Genomic DNA, 27,965 nt, shown 5'->3' on the forward strand with positions numbered 1-27,965 from the left:
GAACCTTTACCTGTGCCCATTTGAGCCTACTCTTCTTGAGGCAGCAGGAATCCAAAAGTTCTTTCAAAGCCTTTGAATTTCATTCTTGGTGTTACATGTTGTTTCACAAAAATGCAAGAGTAGAGCTAGTTATATGACTATAGGAAAGTCATGAAGCTCTCTGAACTTAAATTCTTTCATTTACTATGTGAGGCAATACCTTGCTATTTCTCAAAGTTTGATTCATGATGCTCTGTTTCAGAAACACCCGGGCTGCTTATTAATGCAGATTTCTGGGGTTTATCCCAAAACAACTGAATCAGTCTTTCTGTGGTGAGGCCCAGGAATCTGCCTGGTAACAAGTTTCTCCTCAAGCTTTTGATACTTTTTAAAGATTTATTTATTTATTTATTTTAGAGAGAGAGATCCTGTGTATGAGTGCACAAGTTGGGGGGGAGGGGCAGAGGGAGAGAATCTCCAAGCAGACTCCCCCTGAGCACGGAGCCTGACCACTGGTTGGATCCCATGACCCATGAGATCATGATTTGAGCTGAAACCAAGAGTCAGACACTTGACCAGCTGAGCCACCCAGGCACCCCAAGCTTTTGATCCTTTTTAAAGTTTGAGAACATTGGACGAAATAACTTGAGGTTTTTTTTCTAGTTTTTACAAGTTGGTGATTAAGTCTCTGTGATGGAGTTGGTGATGCTAAGAATAAAATAGAAAAAAAAAAAGTCTGTCAAGGTAGCCCAGCGAAAGTCTGAAAATTGACCTTGTCTCCGAAGTACTTTTAAAATCTATGTTTCTTAAATGATAACAAAGTATTATTCTAGCTAAGGTATATAGTGATGATAGTAATATATTTCATAATTTATCTTCAAAGCTAAAGCTTCAGAAGGCATTTCATCAGAGAGTCTGCTTTCAGTCCCTGGACAGAAGAATGTAGACTCTTCTCCAGAAACTTCTCCTAGTGTGAGCCCCATGCCACACTCCGCATCAATTGCCAATCTTCAAACTGCTAGTAAACTTATTCTGAGCTCTAGACTGGTCTATAGCCAACCTCTTGATCTCCCAGAAGGAGTTGAAGTAATCAGAGCAACGCCTTCCGCAGGTAGGGTAACTTGAAGACTGGGCAGTGGTAGCTCACAGTGGCCTTCAGTGGGTAAAATGGATGAACCCTCCTGAAATATGTGTTATGTGGACAATTGTTAATTTTCTAGTAATGATTTATCTGTTTAGAAACATGTCTTTATTGGGAAGTTTCCTGTGATAAATGTAATCAGCCTGACGGAAAATAATATGTTTTGATGTGAAGTTTCTTGCCTGCACTATGATTTCCTATGAATAGGAATAATATGATAGTACAGTTGCAAAGAACAAATGTGTTCATTTGCAAATCATTGGAACTTTTTTTTAAAATTGAGGCTGTTCATTAGCACGTTGTGCTAATCATGTATCACCAATATGTTTGAGCAGGAGTTGGCAGGTAGTGTGGGGAAAATATGTAGGATACACGATTATAGTTTGGCTAGCCTAGAATGATACTGAATTTAACAAGGCAGATAAGATAGTTTGGAGGGCAGGTGTATTTAAAATGATCTGTCACTTGTAGAACTATAATTAAAGAGTTCCCAGAATAGTATTTTTGGGAAGTGAAATTGGAGGTTCAAGACTGTGCTAATTACTGGTGAATGATTTTGAGTATGAAGGTTCTTTTTTCATCCATAAGATAGGTTTGAATTCAGAGTTGGAAAGATCCATTAACGGTTTACTCTGGGCTTTTGTGGCAGGTGCAAACCTGGGCCAGTTTTTAGTCTTTCAAAGTGTTTGGAAAGTTTGGGGTATACACAAGTTTATCGGAATTGGTAATATAATAAATTATATTTTGCAGAGGCTTTGTAAAATGCTTGTAAATATGTTACTTGACAGTAACATTCCAAGGGAAGTTGTAACATGACCCCTAATATTTAGATGGAAAAGGCTCAGATGTTGAAGTGGCTTTCCCAGCGTTTCAGAGTTATTGATGAACTAGAACTTGAATCCAGGTCTTCTGACCCCAGTCCTAATCACTGTTACTCCTCACGTTATAGTTGACAGTGGATGGGCAGTGTTCGTCTTTGGCAGTCAGGATTAAATATGAGGATTCTGGTTCAATGTTGAGAGTTCGAATTAACCTTAGTAGAAATGGTGAGATCTAGCAGTCTGTTTAGCTGTCTGAAAACATTTTGTTGGTAGAGGCAGATTTAGGGTTTGGATTATTCAGGGGCTGGATTAGGGGCATTTGAATGGGAAACTGTAGTGATGGCTTAAGCATCTCTGATGAAAGTGAAAACAAGCGGAGACTGAAAGTCCAGCGAGGCATGTAGTGAAGGCCTATATAAATTATAGCAGGTAACAGATATAGTGATAACAGGTTGACTTGTTTTATTGTGTTTGAGTTTTATTTTAATGGACTTTCACCTCATTTAAACTTAATCACCTAAAAACTAATTAAGTGATTATTATTGCATATTTTCATTTCACCAGTGGGCTGTTCAAGACTTGTATAGATATATTGGCCAATGGATGCTTAGTGTAAAGCACTAGTTAAGGGGGGTTTGCAGAATTATAATGAAGAAGCTTATAGTGGCTTTGTATTTATCACATTGTAAAACTTGATTACTAGCATTTTATTTTGTGGTTCTATTATCATGACTATCTGCTTTTTCTTTTTTAAGGTCATCTGAGTTCTTCTTCAATTTATCCGGTGTGCCTTGCACCTTATTTAGTGGTTACAACTTGTTCTGACAATAAAGTACGCTTCTGGAAGTGTAGTATGGAAGCCAACCTACAATGCAAAAGTGATGAGAGGGAAACTTACCATTGGAGGAGATGGCCCTTGATGAACGATGAAGGAGAAGATAACAGCAGTACAGTGAACATTGTGGGAAGACCAGTTGCTGTTAGCTGTTCCTACACGGGTCGCCTTGCCGTGGCTTACAAACAACCAGTCCACCACAATGGTTTTGTTTCTAAAGAATTTTCCATGCATGTTTGCATCTTTGAATGTGAATCTACAGGAGGATCAGAATGGGTTTTAGAACAAACAATTCATCTTGATGATTTGGTCAAGGTTGGGAGTGTACTTGATTCAAGGGTCAGTGTTGACAGTAATCTGTTTGTGTACAGTAAATCAGATGCACTTTTGAGCAAGGATAGATACCTTATTCCAAATATCAAACATTTAGTACATTTGGACTGGGTATCAAAAGAAGATGGCTCCCACATTCTCACAGTGGGGGTTGGTGCTAATATCTTCATGTACGGGCGGCTTTCGGGAATTGTGACTGAGCAAATCAATAGTAAGGATGGAGTAGCTGTCATTACTTTACCACTAGGTGGTAGTATCAAGCAAGGAGTTAGGTCAAGATGGGTTCTTCTTAGATCTATCGACTTGGTGTCTTCTGTTGATGGTACACCTTCGCTGCCTGTTTCTCTCTCCTGGGTGAGAGATGGGATATTGGTGGTAGGAATGGATTGTGAAATGCACGTGTATGCGCAGTGGAAGCACGCTGTCAAATTTGGAGACATTGAAGCTGATAGTCCTGATGCAGAAGAGACAGCAATACAAGATCATTCTGCCTTTAAATCCAATATGTTGTCAAGAAAAAGTATTGTTGAAGGCACAGCTATTGCTGATGATGTTTTTTGTTCACCAACTGTAGTTCAGGATGGCGGCTTATTTGAGGCCGCACATGTACTTTCCCCTACTCTCCCACAGTATCATCCAACTCAGCTGTTAGAATTGATGGATTTAGGGAAAGTTCGAAGGGCTAAAGCTATTCTCTCTCATTTAGTAAAATGCATTGCAGGTGAAGTTGCAATAGTTAGAGATGCTGATGCTGGAGAAGGGACTAAGCGACATCTTTCCCGAACCATTAGCGTAAGTGGCAGCACGGCGAAGGATACCGTCACCATAGGAAAGGATGGTACTCGAGATTATACTGAAATAGATTCTATTCCTCCGCTGCCACTATATGCACTGCTTGCTGCAGATCAAGACACAACCTACAGAATTTCAGAAGAAAGTACAAAAATACCCCAGAGCTATGAAGATCATACCAAAAGTGAACCAGAAGATCAGTATTCAGAGCTGTTCCAAATCCAGGATATAACAACAGATGATATAGATTTAGAGCCAGAACAGAGGGAAAACAAGTCAAAAGTAATAAATCTTTCTCAGTATGGACCCGCTTACTTTGGCCAAGAACATGCTAGGGTACTTTCAAGTCATCTTATGCACTCAAGTCTACCAGGCCTTACCCGTTTGGAGCAGATGTTCCTGGTAGCTTTGGCTGATACGGTGGCTACCACCAGTACGGAGCTTGATGAAAACAGAGAGAAGACTTACTCAGGTAAATATTCTCCCTAAAATTTACAAAGTAACCATGAATAGAGTCATTTGTATAATGTATATAATGACTCACATATTAAATTGCAGTCTTTCCTTAAACCTTGCAGTGACAAGACCTCTCTAGTAGACAGTTATTGTTACATAATATGATTAATTGTGAAAGAAAAGACAGTTGGGGTAGGCTATGACTTGCGCACATGACTTCATGGATTTGTGATATCTGTGTGCATTCTCACATGAGTTTTTACACTGAAAGCTTTGTGTCATTTTAGATCTATGTAGTCTTGTTTTTTCAAACATATTGACTCCTGTGGCTTATTTTAATTTTTATTTTACTTTTAGTAATAATAGTGGCCCATTTGATAATTTTACTATTGAACTGTGAGGCTCATAGGGACCTCGTGAACTCAGCTTGTTCATCTTCCCTTTTCTAGGTATAAATATTTTTTTTTACAATTACCTAATTTTCTCTGAAACGTCTCTTGAGAAACAGGTTTTAATACATTTCACTCTAATGTGTGTCTTGATTAATTTGCTCTGTAACCAGAACATTTTTGGCTGTCTCCTGAAACTAGATCCCACTCTCTTTTATGCAGATAGTTGAAGGTAATGGTGTTGATTGTAAATGATGGCATTAGCCAAGGAGACCGAAAATTACTGATCATTCATTCATTCAGTAAACATTGTGGAGGAGTGAACAGTTGCTATGTGCCAGGCACTTTATGTACTTTATCATACTTAATTATCACAGCAGTCTTCTGGTAGGTAGCTATTATTATACTAAATTTTATAGATGAAGACACTGATCCTTAGGGAGATTAAGTGACATATAAGGTCACACACGTAGTAAATGGCAGAACTGGGGTTCATATGTGGATACATCATTGCCTCCCAGCCTGTACTCTTACTATTTCACAAGACCTCCAAATTTGAGGAAAAAAGACTGTTCTTCAAAGCTACCTGGAATATATCTCTTCACACAGGTTTATCTCCTTATAATATATCCCCAAAGTTTTCTCTTTGTAGATTAAAATAACTAGAGACCTTAGAAGCTTTTGCCTGTGACCTATTTTCTAAACATGTTAATTAAAACAAATCCTAATGATTATGAGGTGTTGTGTGCAATAGAGCAAGATTCTCCCCAGAATAGTCTTAAGCCTTTGTTGGAAACTTTAGAGTTTTTACTCTAGGATATTAAGAAAATAGATAGGCCACAATCCATGGAAAAAATAGCCTAAACTTTCTGATTCAGAACTGTGTGATTGGCTGGGCAGTATCGAAATGGCTCATCCTGGTCACAGTGCCCTTTCGTGAGGTAGCTAAGGCAGGAATTAACGTGTCCATTTCACAGGTGGGAAACTGAAGCTCAGAGTTTAAGTATGTTGCACATCTCAGTAAATGGATTCTAAGTAAATGAATTCTCCCCAGTGGAATTAAAGGTATTCCTGACTCTCCTTTCTCTTACACCCCATATCCAGTCTTTGGACAAATGCTACCAGTTCTCATATATTCAGGATCCAGTGATTTCTCACCACTTCTCCTGTTACCACTTTGGTCCAAGTCACTGTCCCCTCTGGCCTGGTTATCGACAAAGTCTCCAAAACTGCTTCATTCTTGTCACCTCAGTCTGTTTTCCACACAGGAACCAGCGATTAATCACATTTAATCTCTCCTCTGCTCAGCATACACCAGTGGCTTGCTATCTCACTTTAGAATAGAAGCCAGATCCTTACAGAGGTCCACAAGGCCCCATGTGATCTGCGTTCATTTTCACTCTACTACATTGTAGCCTCCTTGTGTCCCAGGAAGACGATAGACACAGTCCTGTCTCGCGGTCTTTGCACATTTTGTTTCCTCTCTGTGGAATGCTCATTTTCCAAATTTATGCCCAGCTCATTCCCTTACCTCCTCAGGTTTCTGCTGAAACATCATCTTCTTGGAAAGTTCTTCCCTGGCTATACTATATAAAATAGAACACTCTTGCTCCAGTACTCTCTTTCTGTCAAGCCTGCTTTTTATTTCTCTCTGTATCATTACTTGCCACCAGACACATTGTTTGTTTCTTTGGTTGTTTGTTTTTGTCTCCTAAAATGTAAGCACTGTGAGAGGAGAGATTTTGTCTTATTTACCGCCAAATCCCCAGCACCTAAACTGCCTCACTTGTAGTAGATGCTCGATTTGTTGAATAGATAAATGAACGAATGGATGAATGAAGATAGCTAATGGGAAGTAGAGCTGGAACTTGAACTTTGAGAATTTAAAACATTGTTATTTTCTTCTAGAAAATATTACTTGATTCAACATTCTTAGTACTTCCTAAGTGGCACTTACTGGTCTGGGTGCTGTTCATACTTTTGTGTTGCTTTTCTTCAACAGTGGCTATAATTTTAATTAAACTCACCACACTTTCATACCTTTGTGCAACTTTTAAATAGGAGTAATATTGTGAAATTAGGTTAAGGGTCAACCCTAGCTTTGTAAAACTAGCCTAGGAAATCGGATTTTAAATCTTTCATAGTACTGTATATCAGTTGAGCTAACCAGACTAGAAAATACTACCTTTTTAATTAATAATAATGATAATAAATAAGTGATTTCATTTTAGATATGTAATTCCTGTCTTTTAAATCTCATCTGACTTCACGTAGGAAATGCTTCTTACGGTTGTACCTAGCTTACTATAGTTAATATATATTTTATTGTATTTCAAGATTTCATTTATTATGAGTAGCTGTAAGTACTGTTATTACCTGTACTAATAGGTAATTATATTTTCCCCAGGCGTTTTTCATTTGGGAGTTTTAGTATTTACAAATACTTTTTGTAAAGATATATATTTTTAATAAAGATATTCAAGTGTTGACAAAGGATACACTCAAACACATATTTTGTGTAAATTGTTATTATTGAATTTAATGCCTTTTTCCTAATTTTTTATTGGTTTGTTTGCTTTGCAGGAAGAGACACACTAGACGAGTGTGGTTTGAGATACTTACTAGCTATGCGTTTGCACACGTGCCTTCTGACATCGCTGCCTCCTTTATACCGAGTACAGCTACTTCATCAAGGTATTTAACTCCTTGTTTGAAGCTTTGCACAACTTTTATTTCATATTGTAATGAAATATTTGTATTTATATTTGGATAGAAGAATTAGCTAAGTCATTACATGCATACTTATCATTAGCCTTAAAATCTTCTTGTCAGATGAATGGATAAAGAAGATGTGGTATATATACAATGGAATATTATACAGCCATCAAAGAAATGAAATCTTGCCATTTGCAATGACGTGGATGGAACTGGAGGGTATTATGCTGAGCGAAATAAGTCAATCAGAGAAAGACATGTATCATATGATCTCACTGATATGAGGAATTTTTAATCTCAGGAAACAAACTGAGGGTTGCTGGAGTGGGGGGTGGGGTGGGAGGGATGGGGCGACTGTGTGATAGACACTGGGGAGGGTATGTGCTATGGTGAGCGCTGTGAATTGTGCAAGACTGTTGAATCTCAGATCTGTACCTCTGAAACAAATAATGCAATATATGTTAAGAAAAAAAAAAAGAAGAAGAAGATAGCAGGAGGGGAAGAATGAAGGGGGGGAAATCGGTGGGGGAGATGAACCATGAGAGATGATGGACTCTGAAAAACAAACTGAGGGTTCTAGAGGGGAGGGGGGTGGGAGGAGGGGTTAGCCTGTGATGGGTATTAAAGAGGGCACGTACTGCATGGAGCACTGGGTGTTATGCACAAACAATGAATCATGGAACACTGCATCTAAAAAAAAAAAAAATCTTCTTGTCACATGGTACCCTCTTACCCTTCTTCTGTGCCTCTTCCAGCTCTATTCTGTGACTTTGGCTCTTCTCTCTCAGTTTCTCAGACTTTACTCACTAAAGTCATAGTAGCTTAGGAGTAAACCTGGTATGCCTAAGGCCATAAAAAAGTGGCTCTGGATTTCTTTGATGTCTAATATCTTTTCTTTAAAAATTATGTGAATTTTGCCCTATGTATTATTATTTATGTTTATTTTATAAGCATTGCATTATAAGTCATACACTCACAAGTAAAGCTGATGTTTCGGGACTGTCTACCAGATAGTAATCCAGTAAATTTGCATCCTTGCAGCGTACTGCCACACACCCTGATCTGAGATGTAAGAATTTATGTCAGCCCCCTAATTTACAGATTAAAAAACTGAAACTAGGGGCACCTGGGTAACTCAGTTGGTTAAGCATCTGCCTTTGGCTCAGGTCATGATCCCAGGGTCCTGGGATTGAGTCCCGAGTCGGGCTCCCAGCTCTGTGGGGAGCCTGCGTCTCCCTCTGCCTCTCTCTCTCTCCCTCTCTCTTGCTGTCTCTCATGAATAAATAAATAAAATCTTTAAAAAAAAAACAAAACTGAAACTATAAAGTGACCTGCCCAAGATATAGGGCTATTTATTATAGAGGTTGGAACTAGAATCCCAGCCCAGTGCAGTCTTCATTAGACTATGTTCCTTTTGAAACCAGCATCCTGGACACAGCCCCATAAGTAATGCTTTAGTATTGTAGGAACTAGAATACCAGGCTTTATAATTTGTTGCTCTTACCCATAGCACTTACCCTTTACCCTCATAAATGTTCTTTGATACACAGCTGTCTGATATTCTGTCATGTTTCTAAACTACGTTTCATCTATCCAGTCCTTTATTTTTGAGACAAATTTTTCTGGTTTTCTTTTCTATTTGATCACTGTAATGAATGACCCTATAACTCTGCATATAAATATTCATATATATGTATATCTAATTATTTCCTCATGTTACTTTTCCAGCAGTGGAATTACTGAATCAGAGGGCTTGAAAATTCTTAATTCTTTTTTTTGTTTAAGGTAGTTGTTTGTTTTTATTTTTAATGCTTCAGTCAACACTTTATAATATTGCCAGGCTGATATTCTAAATCCTGAACATAACTGTATCTTAGTATTTTTTTTATTCAAGTATAATTAACATACACTGTCAGTTTCAGCTGTACAATACAATGAATCATCAGTTCTGTACATTTTTCAGTGTTCATCAGATAAGAGTGCTCTTAATCCCTGTCCTGTTTTGCCCGTCCACCCACCCACCTCCCCTCTGGCAACCACCAGTTCTCTGTATTTAAGAGTGAAATTTCTTAACTCTTGATAAGTATTGCCCCAGACAGAAACACTGTACTCATTTACATTCCCAGAAGCAGTGTTTGATGATTCCAGAACTTAACCCATTGTCAACACCTGATATTATCATTTTAAACAATCTGTGCCATTTGATTAGGTTTAAAAAAATGGTATCTAGAGGTTCTTTTACATTTTAGTTTTAAATGATAGGCACATGGTACTGAATCACTTAATGACAGTTGTGGAATTGAAAATTCCATTTTCCCTTTGATACAGTTAAAACACTGCACATAAGAAGTGACTGCTATTATAGGTGAAGATCTTAGGAACAGTTTTCAGGGAAAAAGCTTAGTAGTTAGTATACAGATAGAAAGGCTAAGAAGAACAGAGAAAAACTGCAAAGAATAGCCTGCTATTGGTAGGCAAAAAATAAATAAATACCTACCTGTTGGTGCCCCTGTTCTTTTTATTTCTTAATACCTTTTTTGTTTTTTTTTGGTATTAAGATATGGAGCAGGTCACCTTAAACTCTGTAGTTATGGTTTTTTAATCTGTAAAATAGGAGGCTGATATAAATCCTTGTATCTCAGATCAGGGTGTGTGGCAGTACGCTACAAGTATGCACATCTACTGGATCACTATCTGGCAGATATTCCCGAAACATCCGCTTTACTTGTGAGTGTGTGACTTATAATGCAATGCTTATACTGAAATAAACAGAAATAGTTAGGCTTCCAAATATATTCACTGCTCTTTTAATTTTGCCTTCTGGACCTAATTCCCCTGACATCCCTGTGTTTTTTGTTTCCACTTAATCATACCAAAAATTTAATTAATCACATTTCATTTAAGGGTATAAAATGTAATATATTTTACATTATTCTTTGTATTATAAATTTGCTATTAGCAAAGGTATACTGTGTGCATTGCTATGTAATAGCAACTTCTAAAGCAAAGTGTCAGTTATTTGTTGTAGTGTTTATTTCTCAAATCAGGCAAAGATTTAAAAATCTGCCTTTTAGGTTCTGAAAAACTACAAATTGGTGTTATTAAATTTTTGACCATTTTCCTGTAAATTTATGGCGTCAGTCAAGGCTTGTTGCATTGATTTTTTGTGTGTGTGCTGTGATTTCAAGCACAGTTGTATATAAATGTTAGCAATGGGAAATTTAAAAGACTTAAGATTATTATTAAAAATGGTCATAATAGTTTTTTCTTTTTATACTTTTTAAAGGAAATATTGTGAAGCAGTAATGATTAGAAAAGTTTTAAACTATATTGGAAGTCTATATAGTAGTTGTCAATGAAAAAATTATACTTAGTAACATTGATGGTTTTCTAGCATTGAGAAGCCTGGGCTGTAATGTGACTATCATTGACTTCAGACATGAGCTCCAAAATGGGTCCTTACAGATGGCTACTTTCACCAGTCTGGCTTCTTTTCTAGGCTGCTCTGGGAATTCTTCCTGGCTTCCCACTATCTGTCATCAGTTTGTGTGCGTCATTTCCCTCGTGTTTCTTCTTCACCTGCTCTAAGTGGAATAAAGTGTTTTCAGTAGTTAAACTGTTGATAAACTCCCTTGTACTCCCAAGTCTGATGGTGTTGCCTCTAAATACAGCCTAGATCCCTGTCAGTCTTCTGTCAGGACAAAAAGAGTTTGCCATATACCATCAGTATTAGGCAGCTTTAAGCTACTTTTAACCAGGGTGCAGAAGGCAGAGGAATGTATCTCCTGACTGTTGTTATTCCCTGCAACTGTCTCGAAGGTGAGACCTTACTGTGAAATGATATTTAGCTCCTTGGCCAGAGGGATGAATGGGGCAGTTTTCAGTATTCAGTGCTAAAGGATATGGTCTGCAAGCAAGTGGCTTGCTGTGAAAAAACACCCAAGGACACAGACCAAGATATTTTGACTTGACCAAAGCTTTCACTGTTGATAAGTTTGGTGTGTGTACGTATAAATGACTCGATGTTCAAATATCTTTCCAGTGATTAAGTTTTAGTGTCCTTATTTTTGCAGAGAAAAAAAGCAAATACTTTGGAAAAAAGATAGAGATTTTTGGCTTTATGTATTCTGCCATTGCTCTTATATTTAAAAGTTTATAGTGTAAAATCCCGAATGATGAAAGACGTCCTTTTACCCTGTTTTTTCTGCTTGAAAGTTCTTTCCAGAATGAATGAATAATTACATGAATATGTGAAAAATTATTTTTGGTCTTTTTTTGACATAGTTCTGAAGGTTATTATTTTGTATTTCTAATTTAGGTGTGTCTACCTGCCATTTTGCCTGGGCTTTTCATTCTGAGGCTGAAGAAGAACTGATTAATATGATTCCGGCAATTCAGAGAGGGGACCCTCAGTGGTCTGAGTTAAGAGCTATGGGAATAGGTTGGTGGGTCAGGAATATTAACACTCTTCGAAGATGCATTGAAAAGGTAATTTTACTTCATTGGATGCTTAAGTTAAAAAAAATCTTAAAGATATTATTTAAAAGATCTTATCTTCCAGAAAATCTATAGTGGGGAATTAGTTTTTACATCTTGAGATCTTGAGAATTTCTTAAATAAAAATTTTTGGAGATTCCAAAAACTTGACCTTTATAAAATGTTTTTGTAGTATATCAATTGCCTTTTGCATATATACTGACTTTATAATATTTATGGAATTGCTTATTTTCTGCTCTCAGTTGAGGTGTGTCATAGTTTGAGAAAATTCAAAATCTTTTTTTTAATAACTGGAAGTTTGTCATGGATATGAAAAGTACAGCACAGGGAATATAGTCAGTAAGATTGTAATAACACCGTATCGTGACAGATGGTGACAGCACTTACTATGGTGAGCATTGCATAATGTATAGTATTGTCAAATCACTGTTATACACCCAAAACTATTTTAATATTGTATGTCAACTATACTTCAATAACAATATTTACAAAAGAAAACACAAAAATCTAAATTAGAAAGCAAGCTTAAGTTCTTATCAGGTATGTACATTATAGATATAAAAGTTCTTTTTATATAAAGGATTCTCTGTATGGCTAGGTTAATAAATAGCAAACTTCCTTTGCACACTTAAAATACCATTCAATAAAAGGTTTTGATTTTTGTGCACTTGAAGAATGTATCTGTGGCAGCAAATTAAACACACTATAAAATTTTTTAAGACAGGCTTTTGGAATCTGTTTTCTGGTAGGTTCCCTTAAGAAAAAAATTTGTTCAATAGTTTGTTACTGGAAGCTGAAAGTTCTTTCAGTGTTGCAGAAACAAACCATTATTGAGCACGTGCTGTGTGCCCGGTTGGTGCTCGTTGCTTTTCATAAATTATTGCATATAATCATCTTATTGGGGGCACCTGGGTGGCTCAATCGGTTAAGCATCTGCTTTCGGCTCAGGTCATGATCCCAGGGTCCTGGGATCGAGCCCCGCATCAGGCTCCCTGCTCAGCGGGGAGCCTGCTTCTCCCCCTGCCTGCCTCTCACCCTGCTTGTGCTCTCTTTCTCTCTCTGTCAAATAAATAAGTAAAACCTTTGGAAAAAAAAATCATCCTATCAGCCCTGCATTACCATCTCCATTTCTACCTGATGGACTACGGCTAGAGAGGTTAGGTAACCCGCCCAAGCTCCAAGTTAAGTGTTAGACTGAGTCTCTGCCCTTTCTACTCTACTGGGGTTAGAAAGGTGGAATTCTCATTTATTGTTTACTTGTAGGAGCTCATTGAAATTCCCACAAGTACAATTAATGATACTACATTTGTGAAGTATAGATTTATTTCTCCCAAGAGGAATTCATTCCTCTACAGTAGTAGTAATCAAATTTTAGTGACGGAAGAATCACCAGGCAAACTTATTTAAAATGTATATCCCCCAGGCCCATTTTCATTTGGTAGGTTGAGGGTGGTTAGGGATGCACCATCTTCATCTCAGTTAGTATCCTGAGATTCTTGTGTTCATCGTGGCCCTCAGATCAGTTTGAAATGGAAACACAGAAATGTTATTTTCCTGTACATGTAAAGTTGCCAATAAGATAATCAGTGTTTCTCTCCTCAAAATAGGCACAAATGTAAGAAAGAATTTATTCTCACACCAACCAAGTAATGTAGTTTCTGGTGTATAGGGAAAGTTAATTGTTATAGCATGTAAATAACACAGTATCTACATTAAATTTTTATATTCTAAAACAATGGAAAAAAGAGGACATATATTCTCTGAAATGTTTCAGATGTTGTCTACAAAGATCTCTTTAATTTCTTGTCAACAATCGGTTTTGTCATATAATTATTTCTGATATTTACATATGATTTATTTCCACAAGAAATGTATCTCTTAAAATTGCATCAAAGGGGTATGTGAATTTTTTGCCTTGAGATGTATAAGCTAAAAATGAATAAAAATTTCTCTAAAAATTATTAAACATCAAAATACTAAGTTAAATGATTGAAGTCAGAGAAAATACTAAAAAGGGAGAAGAAAAATAAGTATTGAGAATACAACATTTTCGTGATGCAATTTCTGCCTCTCCCATGCCTTGGTAGTTTCTTGCTTCACCATCAGTCAATGTGAGCTAATAAAACGTCTGTTGTTTTTTATTGTTATCTCTCTCAACTTAGTGATTTGCAGAACTTACCTAAGTGTCTCTGAAAAATTAAGATGCGGTCTGTATAGTAATTGTGTTCAAAATAATATAATTATGTACAATAATGTTACTGGCTTAATTTTTAAACTTAATCCTGAGTTGATTAGTTCTGCATGAATTCAGCAACTTTGGCTGTAAGCTCCGAGGAGATTATCAGTCATGTGCTTATTAAGACTCTTTGTCATGGAATTTCTAAGAACTGAAATTTATAAGCTCTTGAAAATAATGGAGATTCAACCTTCTGTATTTGAATTACATGCCAGAAAGAGAGTGTCTGTCAGTCCTTTAGAATTGTCAAAATTTGACTGGAAAAATACCAAAAAAGAATGTTTTTTTTTTAAAAGTATGTTTAAAAAACACCAGAGCACTTAGTTTTGTCTGTAGTAAATGTGTGTATATACAATTGATATTTATTCACAGATGTCTGTATCAGTATGAGTTGAGAGAGCTTTAAATTGTGTAATCACGTCGACTATGGAAGTTAGCATTTTAGCTTTTACAAAACATTAAGAAATGTAACATTTGGGGCGCCTGGATGGTTCAGTCGTTAAGCGTCTGCCTTCGGCTCAGGTCATGATCCCAGGGTCCTGGGATCAAGCCCCACATCAGGCTCCCTACTCTGCAGGAAGCCTGCTTCTCCCTCTTCCACTACCCCTGCTTGTATTCCCTCTCTCACTGTGTCTCTCTCTGTCAAATAAATAAATAAAATCTTAAAAAAAAAGAAATGTAACATGTAATTTTCAAGAAAAAGGTCACATCTATTGAATATTCTGCCGCCTTTTTTGTTTTGTATGGGCGACAGTTTTATTACTACCTGGGTTCTAATACCTTTTCCACCCCTTACTGTGTGACATTAGGCAGTTCACTTAACCTCTCTGTGTCTCTGTTGCTGCCTATGTAAAATGGGGATAATCCTCATGGATTGTGGATGTAATAAGATAAATAAAAGGCACTTAGACTGGTGCCTAGTACACGGAAGTAATCAGTAAAATTGCTAGTTGCTATTATTATTTTTATTATAATTACTGGAGTACAAATGGTTGTCTCTCAGAGCATATATTATAAGCTACTGGAGATTGTGGAATAGAGCCAACTTTTCTCATCTCCATGGTTACCATCAGCCATGTAAGAGCAGGGAAGCATTAATTGTTGGTTAATTGGTTGTAATTCTTTTATCAAATAGTTAATTTAATAGAATATTTTATTTACCATTTAGGTTGCCAAAGCATCTTTTCAGAGGAACAATGATGCCTTGGATTCTGCATTATTCTACCTTTCAATGAAGAAGAAAGCAGTAGTGTGGGGTCTGTTTAGGTAAATTGCCTCAACAATGAACGTGAATTCAGCGGAATGAAGATTGTACTGCAAATCTTCTGATGCTAATGCTTTTGAAAGCACTTAGATATATGAGTGTGATCAGATCAGCTTACTTTTTTGTATCTTCGTTCCTTTATCTGCAAAAAATGGGTATAATATTGGTTCAACTTAACCTAAAGGGTGGGATGTTGTTAAAAAAAAAAGCTGATAAAAGCACTTTGAAAAGTAAACAATGTGTCCTGTTTATGTATATACAGGGACTTTGAGCTTTCCTTATTAGAAGTGAAGAGAAGCTTGATAACAGATACCTATCACTGAAGTTACTATTTCAGATGGATGTTTGAGGTTATTTTCACATATTCTGCAAAGAGTTCACAATATATTAGATTTCCCTTAACCACTGATACTTGTGTTCTGGTTCCCAGGTCACAGCATGATGAAAAGATGACAACATTTTTCAGCCACAACTTTAATGAAGATAGATGGCGTAAAGCCGCTTTGAAAAATGCTTTCTCTTTACTTGGAAAACAACGCTTTGAACAATCTGCTGCTTTTTTCCTGTTAGCTGGTTCATTGAAAGATGCCATAGAGGTACAAGAAAATATGCTGTGAGATACTTGTAGGAGATTGAAAACCTGAAAATGTAGAGTAGACTGTAATTTTCTTTTTTTTTTTCAGTTTGTAATACTGAAATTTATTTTATTACTTGAATTATAAATTAAATTTTTTTAAATCAGAAAACTTGTGTGCAGTAAATTAGATTACAGATTTGTAAAGTTCATTACAACATAATTCTACATACTGAATTGCCTTTTTTTTATTATATTCAGTTAGACTGTAATTTTTTGTCCTATGTCTCTGTCCTAAGGACAGAATAACTACAGAGGTCACTGAACTTAAATAGTGGTGTGGTGATAAACGAAAGTATAAATCAATTCAGGTGTGAAACAAACCAAAACTTTTCTATAGGGAATATTGCATTTTAAGTATATATGTATCAAAAAATGGCAAAAAATGGCTTATGAGTATTTTCTTTTTAGCCATCTTATGATTCTGAACTATTTGAAGTGTGTATAGGTCACAACCTCCTTCTCTGGAGTAGACAGCTGCTTTAAGTTCTTTTTTTCTAAATGAAATTCATAGATAAGGAACTGAAATTGCTATTTGTTTGTTTTGTAATATAGTTGTCTTAGGTATTGGAAATGAATGAAGAGGTAAAACTTTGCATTTTTTGATATATACGCCTGGCAGCTGATTAAGAGAGAAATTATGGGGACACCTGGGTGGCTAAGTCGGTTGAGCGTCCAACTCTTGATTTAGGTTCAGGTCATGATCTCAGGTCCTGAGATGGAGCCCTGCGTTAGGCTCCATGCTCAACAGAGAGTTGGCTTGAGATTCTCTCTCTCCTTCTCCCTCTGACACCCCCACCCCGGCTTGCTTGTTCTCTCTCATAAATAAATAAATCTTTAAAAAAAGAGAGAAATTATGAATGTTACTGTTTATGAGATCTTCCCCCTCGATACTTACTGTCATTATGAACAATCCAAACCAGTGAAGGAATAATAGAAATAATTGGAAATAATACATTTTAGGAGAAATAGGAAATACCCAACAAAAAGAAATTCTCTACATTTAGAATTAGTCATATTTTCAAAATTATCTCTGGTGTATGATTTTTTAAAATAACAAATATTTATGATTTTGAAATGGGAAGTTTAACCTAGAAGATAATCAGGAGAAGAAGAAAAATGTTGATTGAGAGAGGCTTTTATTGCGTGAATGACGTCAAATTCTCTATATGAGTAATTACATTAGAATATAAACTTACAGAGAGTAGAAATAGAATATGTGGCTTTATTTCATATGTTGTTATTTAATTAGAAGGTTCTTTTAAAATAGTAATAGTTATGTTTATGTGGAAATGTATTTGGGAATTAAAAGGAACTGCTGATATATACAAATTCAAATGTCATAAGTATATTTAATTTAAAATGAATATTATTAATTTAAATTGACCTAAGTCTGAGGTGATGTTGATATTTGTCTTATGCTTATTTTATAAATGATCTTTCTAGGCCAGAAGCTGCTAAGTTCTAGTTTCTTATTCTTCTTGCTATTCCTTAATCTCCTGTCAAGCAGTCATTTGCTTGACTTACTGTCTCAACCTCTGGACACCCTCACCACTATGAGAATATAAATGGTAGATTTCAGGGTATCAGTGGAATATTTCATATCTCTAAGTAATTATCATTAAATAAGTATTTCTTAATATTTATAGGTATGTCTTGAAAAAATGGAAGATATTCAGCTAGCCATGGTTATTGCCCGTTTATATGAATCTGAATTTGAGACTTCATCCACTTATATATCCATCCTAAATCAGAAGATTCTGGGCTGCCAAAAGGATGGCTCAGGATATGATTGCAAAAGATTACATCCTGATCCTTTCCTGCGTAGTCTTGCCCATTGGGTAATGAAAGATTATACCCGAGCTTTGGACACATTATTGGAACAAACACCAAAGGAGGATGATGAACATCAAGGTAGGACATTTGTGGGTTTCTCTCTCTTTTTTTTTAAGATTTTATTTTTAAGTGATTTCTACACCCAGGGTAGGGCTCAAACGTACAAAAAGAGTCATACGCTCCACCGGCTGAGCCAGCCAAGTGCCCCTCTTTTTCTTTCTTAAAAGAAGGCCGTTAGCCCGGTGATGGGTATTAAGGAGGGCACGTACTGCATGGAGCACTGGGTGTTATATGAAAACAATGAATCATGGATCACTACATCAAAAACTAATGATGTATTGTATGGTGACTAACATAACATAATAAAATTAAAAAAAGAAGGCTGTTTCTGAACTTATGTTTATTTAGGAAAAAGTACAAAACAAAAACCAATTATATTAAACTGAAGCATACATAACGTTTACACATTGTATAGCTCTTTCCATATAATCATACAGCCAGTGTTTTTTTGTTTTGTTTTTTAAGTAGGAATTTTGGCTGTTGCACACACTGGTTTAGTGCATGGACCTTTATTCTTGTGTGATAAGCTTTCTTTACTTCTAGTTATCCCAAATAATTCAGATTTTTTAAAAGGGTCTGGAGGGCATTTATTAGCACTCTTTGCCATAATTTTTAGAAAATGGAACATTCTAAGTGTTTGTCAATAGAATAGTTAAATGAATTCTAGTATATCCATACTACAGAAATAGTGTGCCATCAGAAAATGAGATCAGTGTGTTAATATGTGCTGTATTATTAAGTGAAACAAGTAAGATACAGAACAATGTGATTCTTGTTGCATTTTATTTACATATGCATGTCACAAACGTGTGTGCATTTACCTACTGGGTCTAGTCTCCTTCTTCCTCTCCCTTTGTTGTTTTCTGGAACAAATCAAAAGAAACTGAATACAGGGGCGCTTGGGTGGCTCAGTCAGTTGTCTCCAGCTCTTGATTTTGGCTCAGATTGTGACCTTGGGGTTGAGGGATCGAACCCTGTGCTGGGCTCAGTGCTGGGTGTGGAGACAGCTTAACATTCTCTGCCTCCCCCCCACCCCCCACTCATGTCTTTCTCACTCTCTCAAAAAAAAAAAAAAAAAAAAAGAAACTGAAGACTGGTTACTGGTTACCTTTGGGGAATAGGTGTGGGGAGATCCAAGCTTTTACTTTGCATTTTGTCCTTGCTGTAGTTATAATTGGGTGATGAGTATCAACACTTGGAGGGCACTTATGATAAACACTGGGTATTATATGTAAGTGATGAATCACTGAATTCTATTCCTGAAACCAATATTACCCTATATGTTAACTAGAATTTAAATAAAAACTTGAAAAAATTTTTTGTTATGTATTATTTTTAAATGCAAAAAAAACTTACATGGATAAAGAGATTAGGGACCCATTTTTACATTCTTTATAAAGAAGAAATATTTTAATAAATAATGTTAAAAATTTTAAAGGAAAGGAAGTAAAACCTTTAGAAGGAAAATAAGTATCTGAGTTTCCCAGGTGATTTTAATAAAATGTGCACATTTTTATAGAAGGAAGGTTCTTTTTATTTCTTAATGTTTTCTAGGTTAATTTTTTAAAACTAGTTTTTCCAGTTGTGGAAACTGCAAATATATATAAAAGAGTGAATAATATATTGAAAGTCTCTGAATCCATCACCCGGCTTCAGTAGTTATCAACTTAAACCAACTTTGTGTCATATATACACCATTCTTTTTACCTCTTCCCATTCTCAACATAGATTTATTTTGAAGCACATTCCAGCATATCATTTCTTTTGTAAATATTTTGAAATGAATCTCCAAAAAGTAAGGACTCTTAAACACAACACATATCACTGTAACAAAATTTGATTAGTAATCATGCAATGGGCAGTGTTCAGATTTTCCTGGTTGTGTCATAAAATCTTATGCAATTTGTTTGAGTCAAGATTCAGATGAGGCATATATGTTATGATTTGTTGAGGTGCCTCTTTTGTCTACTTTATTTTTTTAAAAGATTTTATTGATTTATTTGAGAGAGAAAGAGAGACTCTGCACAAGTAGGGGGGAGGGGTAGAAGGAGAAACAGACTCAATCCCAGGACCCTGGGATCATGACCTTCACCGACGGAGCCACCCAGGTGCCCTCTTTTGTCTACTTTGATCCACAGTTTTTCCTTCTTCCTTTTTCTTGTCCCTTGTAATATATTTGTTAAAGAAGTCAGATTGTTTACTTTGTGGCTTCTCACTTTTTAGAATTTGTTGGTTGTGTCCCTTTTATGTCACTTCATGTGTTTTCCCCCCATGTTCTCTATATTTCCTATAAATTGGCAATTAAGATTCTAGATGCTTTTATTGGATTTTTGGCAGAAATATTTTATGGTAGCATGGAGTACTTCTATCAGGGAATGCATATTGTTTTCTTGTTTTGCTTTTGTTGTATTAACAGCCATCAGTGATCACTGCAAAATCCTTTATTTCATTAATGTTTGTAAAGTGATGGTACTCTAATTATGTCATTTTATTCTTCCTTTATGAGTTGGAATACTTTTCTAGAAGTACAGTCTCCCTTCGCTGTTTGATTACTCTGAAATCCAGTAGTATACATAGTGAAGGGAACATAAATGTTTGATTCTTTCTCTTTACCAGTTTTCAAAATAGTAGTTTGGTTCACTAACATACTACCAAGGCAACTAATTAGCTTTTATATTTATTTGAGTTACTTGAACTCACAAATATAGGTAGATTTGTGTTTGAATCCATTGTAGGTTATTATGGATGTTCAGATTATCTCATTTTTAACCAGTGGGAGCCTCTACAAGTTCTTGAATCTTTTTGATATTATTCCTTGGTAGCTTTGCTTTCTGTTATGACATGATGATTCAGGCTCCTCTTGTACAATTCATGTCCCAGGCCTGGAAATGGCCATCCTTCCAAAGAATCCTGGTTCCTTTTAATGGGGAGTAGTAGAGACTACAGCCTGGGCATAGGGATCCTCATTTGCTATTGGTTTGGCCATTGTGTCTAGGCTGTTTTAATGAATGGAGCTAGGATATATTTTTTTTTTACCTGAGAATTCATGAATTCACACTGAAATTTTTAATGAATATAGATTATAGATTTCTTTTTAGATTTCGTATTTGTGTCTTATAATGAAAAGGTTGAATTTTTATAGCCTTAACATATTTGTTATTTTATATGTAATGATAGCTTCAGAATAATGATGCAAAAATTTTTCACAGCAACATGATTACTGAGAACAGTTTAAGCTTTTTTTGGGGGGCAGTAGTTATTTTTGTTTTTATGTATATCCCAGTAAGGGTGCGCAGCCAGATTACTTATTTTAAAGTCACTTTATAGTTCCTCTTTGTGTGGTTATGCTACCAGCTTGATATACAGAATCACTTATTTAATTTTGCTGTTGCTTTTTTTTCAAATATAATTTTTCCTTTAAAATTATATAAAATGTGGGGTGCCTGGGTGGCTCAGTCATTGGGCATCTGCCTTCGGCTCAGGTCATGATCCTGGAGTCCCGGGATTGAGCCCCGCATTGGGCTCCCTGCTCCGCGGGAAGCCTACTTCTCCCTCTCCCACTCCCCCTGCTTGTGTTCCCTCTCTTGCTGTCTCTCTCTCTCTCTCTATCAAATAAATAAATAAAATCTTTAAAAAAATTATATAAAATGTTGACATGGCTTTGAAATAAAATATATCAAACCAAGGTATTTTCAGAGAGACCTAGCTTGTTTCCTGACCTCTCCATTCCTATTCTTCCCTCCCTTTTTAGGGAACCAATTAAACATTTTTTGGGTGTTTTCTTTCCATTTAAAAAATAGAAGCAATATTAAAAATAAATATGTAAATAATATTTAAGTATCCTTTATTTTGAGGAAATGCTGACATATTTATTCTTTTGTAATGTAAGTGCAAATTAACATAATACCTTGTGATTGTATGTTTTAATTCTATAGTTACCATCAAATCTTGTAACCCAGTGGTGTTTAGTTTCTACAACTACCTTCGAACTCATCCTTTGCTTATTCGAAGAAACCTTGCCTCCCCTGAAGGAACTTTGGCGACCTTAGGTCTCAAAACTGAAAAAAACTTTGTTGATAAAATTAACCTTATAGAAAGAAAATTATTCTTTACCACCGCAAATGCTCATTTTAAAGTTGGATGCCCTGTTCTAGCTTTGGAGGTACTCTCCAAAATTCCAAAAGTTACCAAAATATCTGCCTTACCTTCAAAAAAAGGTCAGCCGGACTCGATTCCTAAAAAGATGGATGATGTACCTTCAGAATCAAAGACTGTGAGTGATGACAATGGAAGTTCTGGCATTGATTGGTCTAATGTCACTTCATCACAGTTTGACTGGAGCCAGCCAATAGTAAAAGTTGATGAGGAGCCTCTTAATCTTGATTGGGGTGAGGAGCATGATAGTGCCTTAGAGGAAGAGGAAGAAGAAGATGCTGTTGGTTTAATAATGAAAAGTACAGTTGCCAGGGAGACAGACAGACAAGATCAGAAAGCCTCAGACCCTAATGTATTATTGACTCCTCAGGAAGAGGACTCTCTGGAAGGTGACACTGAAGTTGATGTGATTGCTGAGCAACTAAAATTCAGAGCTTGTTTAAAGATCCTTATGACTGAGCTAAGAACACTCGCTACAGGTTATGAAGTAGATGGTGGAAAACTCCGATTTCAGCTCTATAACTGGCTTGAAAAGGAAATTGCTGCCTTGCATGAGATATGTAACCATGAATCAGTTATTAAAGAATATGCCAGTAAAACACATCCCAAGGTAGAGAGTGATCTTCTGGACCAGGAAGAAATGATGGACAAACCAGATATAGGTTCCTATGAGCGCCACCAAATAGAAAGACGGAGATTGCAGGCAAAACGAGAACATGCAGAAAGACGAAAATTGTGGTTACAGAAAAACCAAGATCTCCTGAGAGTGTTTCTTAGTTACTGTAGCCTTCACGGGGCCCAGGGTGGTGGTCTGGCCTCCGTAAGGATGGAACTCAAATTTTTGCTACAAGAATCACAGCAGGTACGAATTTCACTCTTGTTTTCAATCTTAGTTATTTAAATAATTTTAATAGCTCTTTTTACTAGTTAACCTAAATATGTCCAGCTCCTCCGTTCTTGGGGGGCAGATATTTATGCTCTGCAGGGGTCTGTGGAGATCAGAGCTTTAGTGATTATGAGTAGGCTTAACAGCTTGAGAGCACAGCTGTGTCCTGCTCATCTTTATATCTTCTGCATCTCGCAGAGCAACTGATACTGTTGGGTGCTCAATATATTTTCATAGAATGAGTGAATAAATACATACTGCTTTTATTCAGTTGTTGTCACCAGTATATTTATCATGTAACTGCTAATTGATTTTTTTTTTCCTCCATTTTAACTACTCTGAAAAAAAAATAATCCACTGTAACCCACAGGAGACTACAGTGAAGCAGCTCCAGTCTCCACTTCCATTGCCCACCACCCTACCGCTGCTTTCAGCAAGTATTGCTTCAACAAAAACAGTCATAGCTAACCCTGTACTATACCTAAATAATCACATCCATGATATACTTTACACTATTGTTCAGATGAAAACACCACCTCATCCCGGTGTTGGAGATGTGAAGGTAATGTAAAGTTTATGATCAGTTGATATTGTGCACATTGAGAAGGTAAATATGTTAAACTCGTCTTCTGGTTTGAACTTGGAGGAAATATTTCAAAGTGCTCTTCATGTGCTACGTCCCCAATCCTGATCGTGGAAGACTCTTTATGGAAAAGTAATTTGAGACAGGCAAATACTCTTTTGATTATGAAATTTTCTAGACCGTATTCTTGCCTCTTGATACTCCTTTAAATTCCTCATTCCCCTTAAATGAACCATTAATTTAGAAATGTTTATGACTGTATGCCAGGATATTATGAGAATATAAGCTCAGGGAGTATCTTTGAGAGAACCATGACTGATCAGAAATATCCCAGAGAAAGTATCCTCACTACTGTTTCCTTGATGATTGTGTGTGTTGGAGGCTCTGCAGTATTAGAGGCAATCAGGGTTTTGACAGACTTAACTACCCCCAAATGAAACCCCATACCCTGTGCTGAAAACTTAGGAACAGGTAGATCCCAAGAAAACACTAAGAAGCTTGGCAGGATTTGGAATTGACGAGACTACTTCTGTGCTAGCCTGTGTGTATTCGTGCTACACTTTTCCAATTCCAGTGGCTGATGTCATTTCGGGTCCCCAACATTTTTTGTTTTTTATTTCTTTTGTTTAAAAGGCACATTTGACCTCTGGTAGTGCATTCTTCTGAAGGACCCATGATTTACTGGTTACATCAGCCTATTAGAGACTTGGAATCCATAGCATGAATTAATCTGTATTAGTGTTTCAGGAAAGATTACTTAAATTATTTGTTAGGTGAATTTGGACACTTAGAAAAGGCATTAAATGCATATAAATTCTAAGTAAACATTTCCAGTTCCTAGAAATTTGGATAAGGCTTTCAAAGAGGATGAAACTATTTCTAAGTTCCCATAAAATTTAAGATTTTATGAGTCTGAAAATGTTGATTCAGTATGGTTTTTTTTAGGATGTAGTTTTTATATTGATAATTTTTAAACTTTCTAAATTTAAAATTCTAGGAGTATGCACTACTTGTAAGTACTAAATAAACTACTTGTTTTCTGAAAAATCAGCCATTTCACACAGTGATTGATATAGCTAAACATTTAATTCATTCTTATTGATAAGATCAAGTGTTTATTTTCATCAAGGGAAATTTTGTAAGGCAGTTTAAAAGCTCGGAAAATTGTATACTTATTTTGGTTCTGCTTTTTTGGAATATGAATCTTTAACCATTAGCAAGTAGAATCGTCCCAGTAATAGATGAACATTGGCGCTTTGCTCAGGCTCACAGTAAGTAAATATTTGATAAAGATGTGTCTGAATCAGTTAGCTGTGTTGTGGGCATGCATATTAAGTTGGGTGAGAAGTTTTAAAGTAGAGTTAGTAGTCTCAGGATCCAGTCTTGTTTAGGATATTGCTCGTTTGCTGGGTATTTTCTAATATGTAAGATATTACTGTTGTGTAGAAATGTTAGTATGAAATGTAACTGGCTGTTTTGGTTTTAGGTGCACACACTTCATTCACTTGCAGCATCGCTTTCTGCATCAATTTACCAGGCACTGTGTGACAGTCACAGCTACAGGTAAAAAAAAAAAATCATGCTAAGTTATTAATATGGCAAAAACATTCAGCTGTTCCAGAGTTATATCAAAGTTCTGTTTCCTAGGGACAGAAAAATCCTCAAACATGACTGCCATGTATACTCTAATAGATGAGAGAGAATGAGAAATAAAATAGGTTTGTTTAATTTAGCTGTCACCTAGTAACAACAGAGGCATATAGAACATGATACATAGTAAAGGGAAATTATCATCATCACTGTCTTTTTTGATTTTAAAAGAATTTTTCACTCTTCAAAATAACTTATAATATGAAGTTTTCTATTTTTTTCCCATAAGAACCATTTCTTTTAGAATTGGATTAGCTCCTATCTGTTTAACTGGTTTTCATTTGAACGAGGAAATACTTAAAAAAAAAAACTCAAAAAGTACATTTCTTACATAGAATTATTGAAATCAGTTTTACTTACCCATTTACATATAATATAAAAGTCTTTGGAAGTGGTATCAATGAGAGGTAATGGTTTAAATTTTCCTAAAGGTCAGATTACCTTTATCAGTATATACTGTGCATTTTAATGATGAGAGCAATGTAAGTAGTAAGAAATTGAATCACTTGGAAAGATGACCCAGATTTAAATGAATTATATTAATAAATGAAAAGTTTGTAATATAAATAGAGTCACATTAAATTTATATTAAACATGTCTATATTTTTTTCTTATAAATTCAGCAGCTTTTGTTTTTTTAAAGATTTTATTTATTAGAGAGAGAATGAGAGAGAGAGAGCACATGAGACAGGGGAGGGTCAGAGGGAGAAGCAGACTGCCTGCTGAGCAAGGAGCCCAATGCGGGACTCGATCCTGGGACTCCAGGAGCATGACCTGAGCCAAGGGCAGTCGCTTAACCAACTGAGTCACCCAGGCTCCCTCAGCAGCTTTTTGTGAGAAGACTTGATATTGCAAAAGGAATTACTTCCTTAAAATGGCCTGTGTTCTGCTTTTAGTCCAATGACACCCCCTCTAAGTAACTACAAAGACTTGGACATGTAAATAAGGAAAAAAGAATTTATTTAATTGACTGTGATCATCTTAATGATCAAAGACAACTTGTTTGATATCAGTCACTGGTTAAAAAGGCACCAAATAAATATTTTAAAATGTGTATTTTCTCATCCTTAGGCTATGATTGACCCTTAAGGGAGTTAGCTTTACTTTCTGCTTTTATATTTTCCCCAGCTCCACAAAGATGAAGGAAATAAATATTGAGGCACATTTGACTTTAGGATTAGATACTTCTAAGATATGATTCTCCAGATTTTAGTTCATATTTTAATTCAAGGTTAAGCTCACACAACTTTGCAGAGCTAAGAAATTCAAGAAAATAGTACCCTGAAACTTTCTAATATAGTCTAGTACCAACAGTAGTCTTCTTACTCTCAGATTTTTTTTAATAAAAATTGGTGAATTTAGAAAAGATTTTAAATTATTAAATGGCATCTAAAAAAAGATTTTAAAAAGACTAAATGTCATATTCCTGAAACCAGTATTACAATATATGTTAACTAGCTAGAATTTTTTTTCTTTTTTTTTTTTTAAAGTAATCTCTATGCCCAACATGTGGGGCTCGAACTCATGACCCACGAGATCAAGAGTCGATGTTCTACCAACTGAGCCAGCCAGGAGCCCCTTAACTAACTAGAATTTAAATAAAAACTTGAAACATGAAAAAAAAATGACTAAATGTCATGATAATCATCTAAAAGAAATATATATAAAGTGCAATTGCTTTTTACCTCTGTTAGGATGCTAAATAACTGAACCTTATTTGTATTAGCAGTCAAACAGAAGGAAACCAGTTTACAGGAATGGCTTATCAAGGACTTCTTTTAAGTGATCGCCGAAGACTGAGGACAGAAAGTATTGAAGAACATGCAACACCAAATTCTTCTCCTGCTCAATGGCCTGGTGAGAATTTTAAGTGCTTTTGTTTGTTTGTTTGATTTTTTTTAAATCTTCTATTTGGCAATTCCATTTTAAAAAGTTACTAACTGGTTTCCTGATTGTTGTTCTTTGTGGTTTTGGTGAATGGTTTTTTATTTGTTTGTTTTTGATGATGTTTTCTGCCATGGATTAGGAATTCTTAAGTACTGTAATGTTGTCTGAAGACTCAGAAAGTTAAGGCTTCAAAACCCAGCTGTGTTGACCAGCATAAAAAAACAAGGTTTAACATCTTTCATAAGGGTGAGCACATCCTCTTCCTTATCCTTAGAAATCCTAAATTAGAGAGCAGTATCACAGAGATATTTTCACAGATGTATCAGAGAGACTACAATTATTCTCGAGTGTAAATTTGTATGTTGGGATAAGAGTGACTGTTCTGTGGCACTTCTGTCATTCTGTCAACCCTTCTCTTTCCCTGGTTAGCTCTCTTTCTCATTCTCCACATCAGTTATTTCAAACCTTCTCCACTCTCTTCATACCTTTTCCTGGTCTGCTGTGTCATTTAGTTTTTACTCTACTTGATTTATAACTCTGACTTTACACATTAATGATCGTTGTGAAGAGTCGCAGTAGAAAAAAGTGACAAACTCAAAGTGTATATTTAAAATTCACTTATGCATAAGTTTCTGGAAACATTGTCTTCATTTTAATTTTTTTTAAAGATTTTATTTATTTCTTTGAGATAGAGTGAGAGAGAGAGAGCACATGAGTGGGGCGAGGGAGAAGGAGAAGCAGGCTTCCCACTGAGCAGGGAGCCCCCCATGGGGCTTGATCCCAGGACGCTGGGATCATGACCTGAGCTGAAGGCAG

General features: G+C 35.9%; 1 protein-coding gene across 7 annotated transcripts in view; it reads left to right on the forward strand.

Annotated features, from left to right (window-relative positions):
- Positions 1-27,965, forward strand: part of DMXL2 (Dmx like 2) — a 147,321-nt gene that overhangs the window by 97,955 nt on the left and 21,401 nt on the right. For 4 of the 7 annotated variants that reach the window (XM_036116615.2, XM_036116619.2, XM_036116617.2 and 1 more), the window contains exons 17-27: positions 863-1,090; positions 2,697-4,373; positions 7,330-7,440; positions 11,780-11,949; positions 15,363-15,460; positions 15,889-16,054; positions 17,742-18,006; positions 21,924-23,005; positions 23,400-23,591; positions 25,099-25,175; positions 26,989-27,119. In XM_036116615.2, the coding sequence (XP_035972508.1) occupies positions 863-1,090; positions 2,697-4,373; positions 7,330-7,440; positions 11,780-11,949; positions 15,363-15,460; positions 15,889-16,054; positions 17,742-18,006; positions 21,924-23,005; positions 23,400-23,591; positions 25,099-25,175; positions 26,989-27,119 (4,197 nt within the window). The remainder of the gene's footprint in view (positions 1-862; positions 1,091-2,696; positions 4,374-7,329; positions 7,441-11,779; positions 11,950-15,362; positions 15,461-15,888; positions 16,055-17,741; positions 18,007-21,923; positions 23,006-23,399; positions 23,592-25,098; positions 25,176-26,988; positions 27,120-27,965) is intronic. The other 3 variants (XM_036116616.2, XM_036116618.2, XM_036116621.2) reach the window with 1 other exon arrangement.

This window comes from Halichoerus grypus, chromosome 8, assembly GCF_964656455.1.
Source record: "Halichoerus grypus chromosome 8, mHalGry1.hap1.1, whole genome shotgun sequence".
NCBI lineage: Eukaryota > Metazoa > Chordata > Mammalia > Carnivora > Phocidae > Halichoerus > Halichoerus grypus.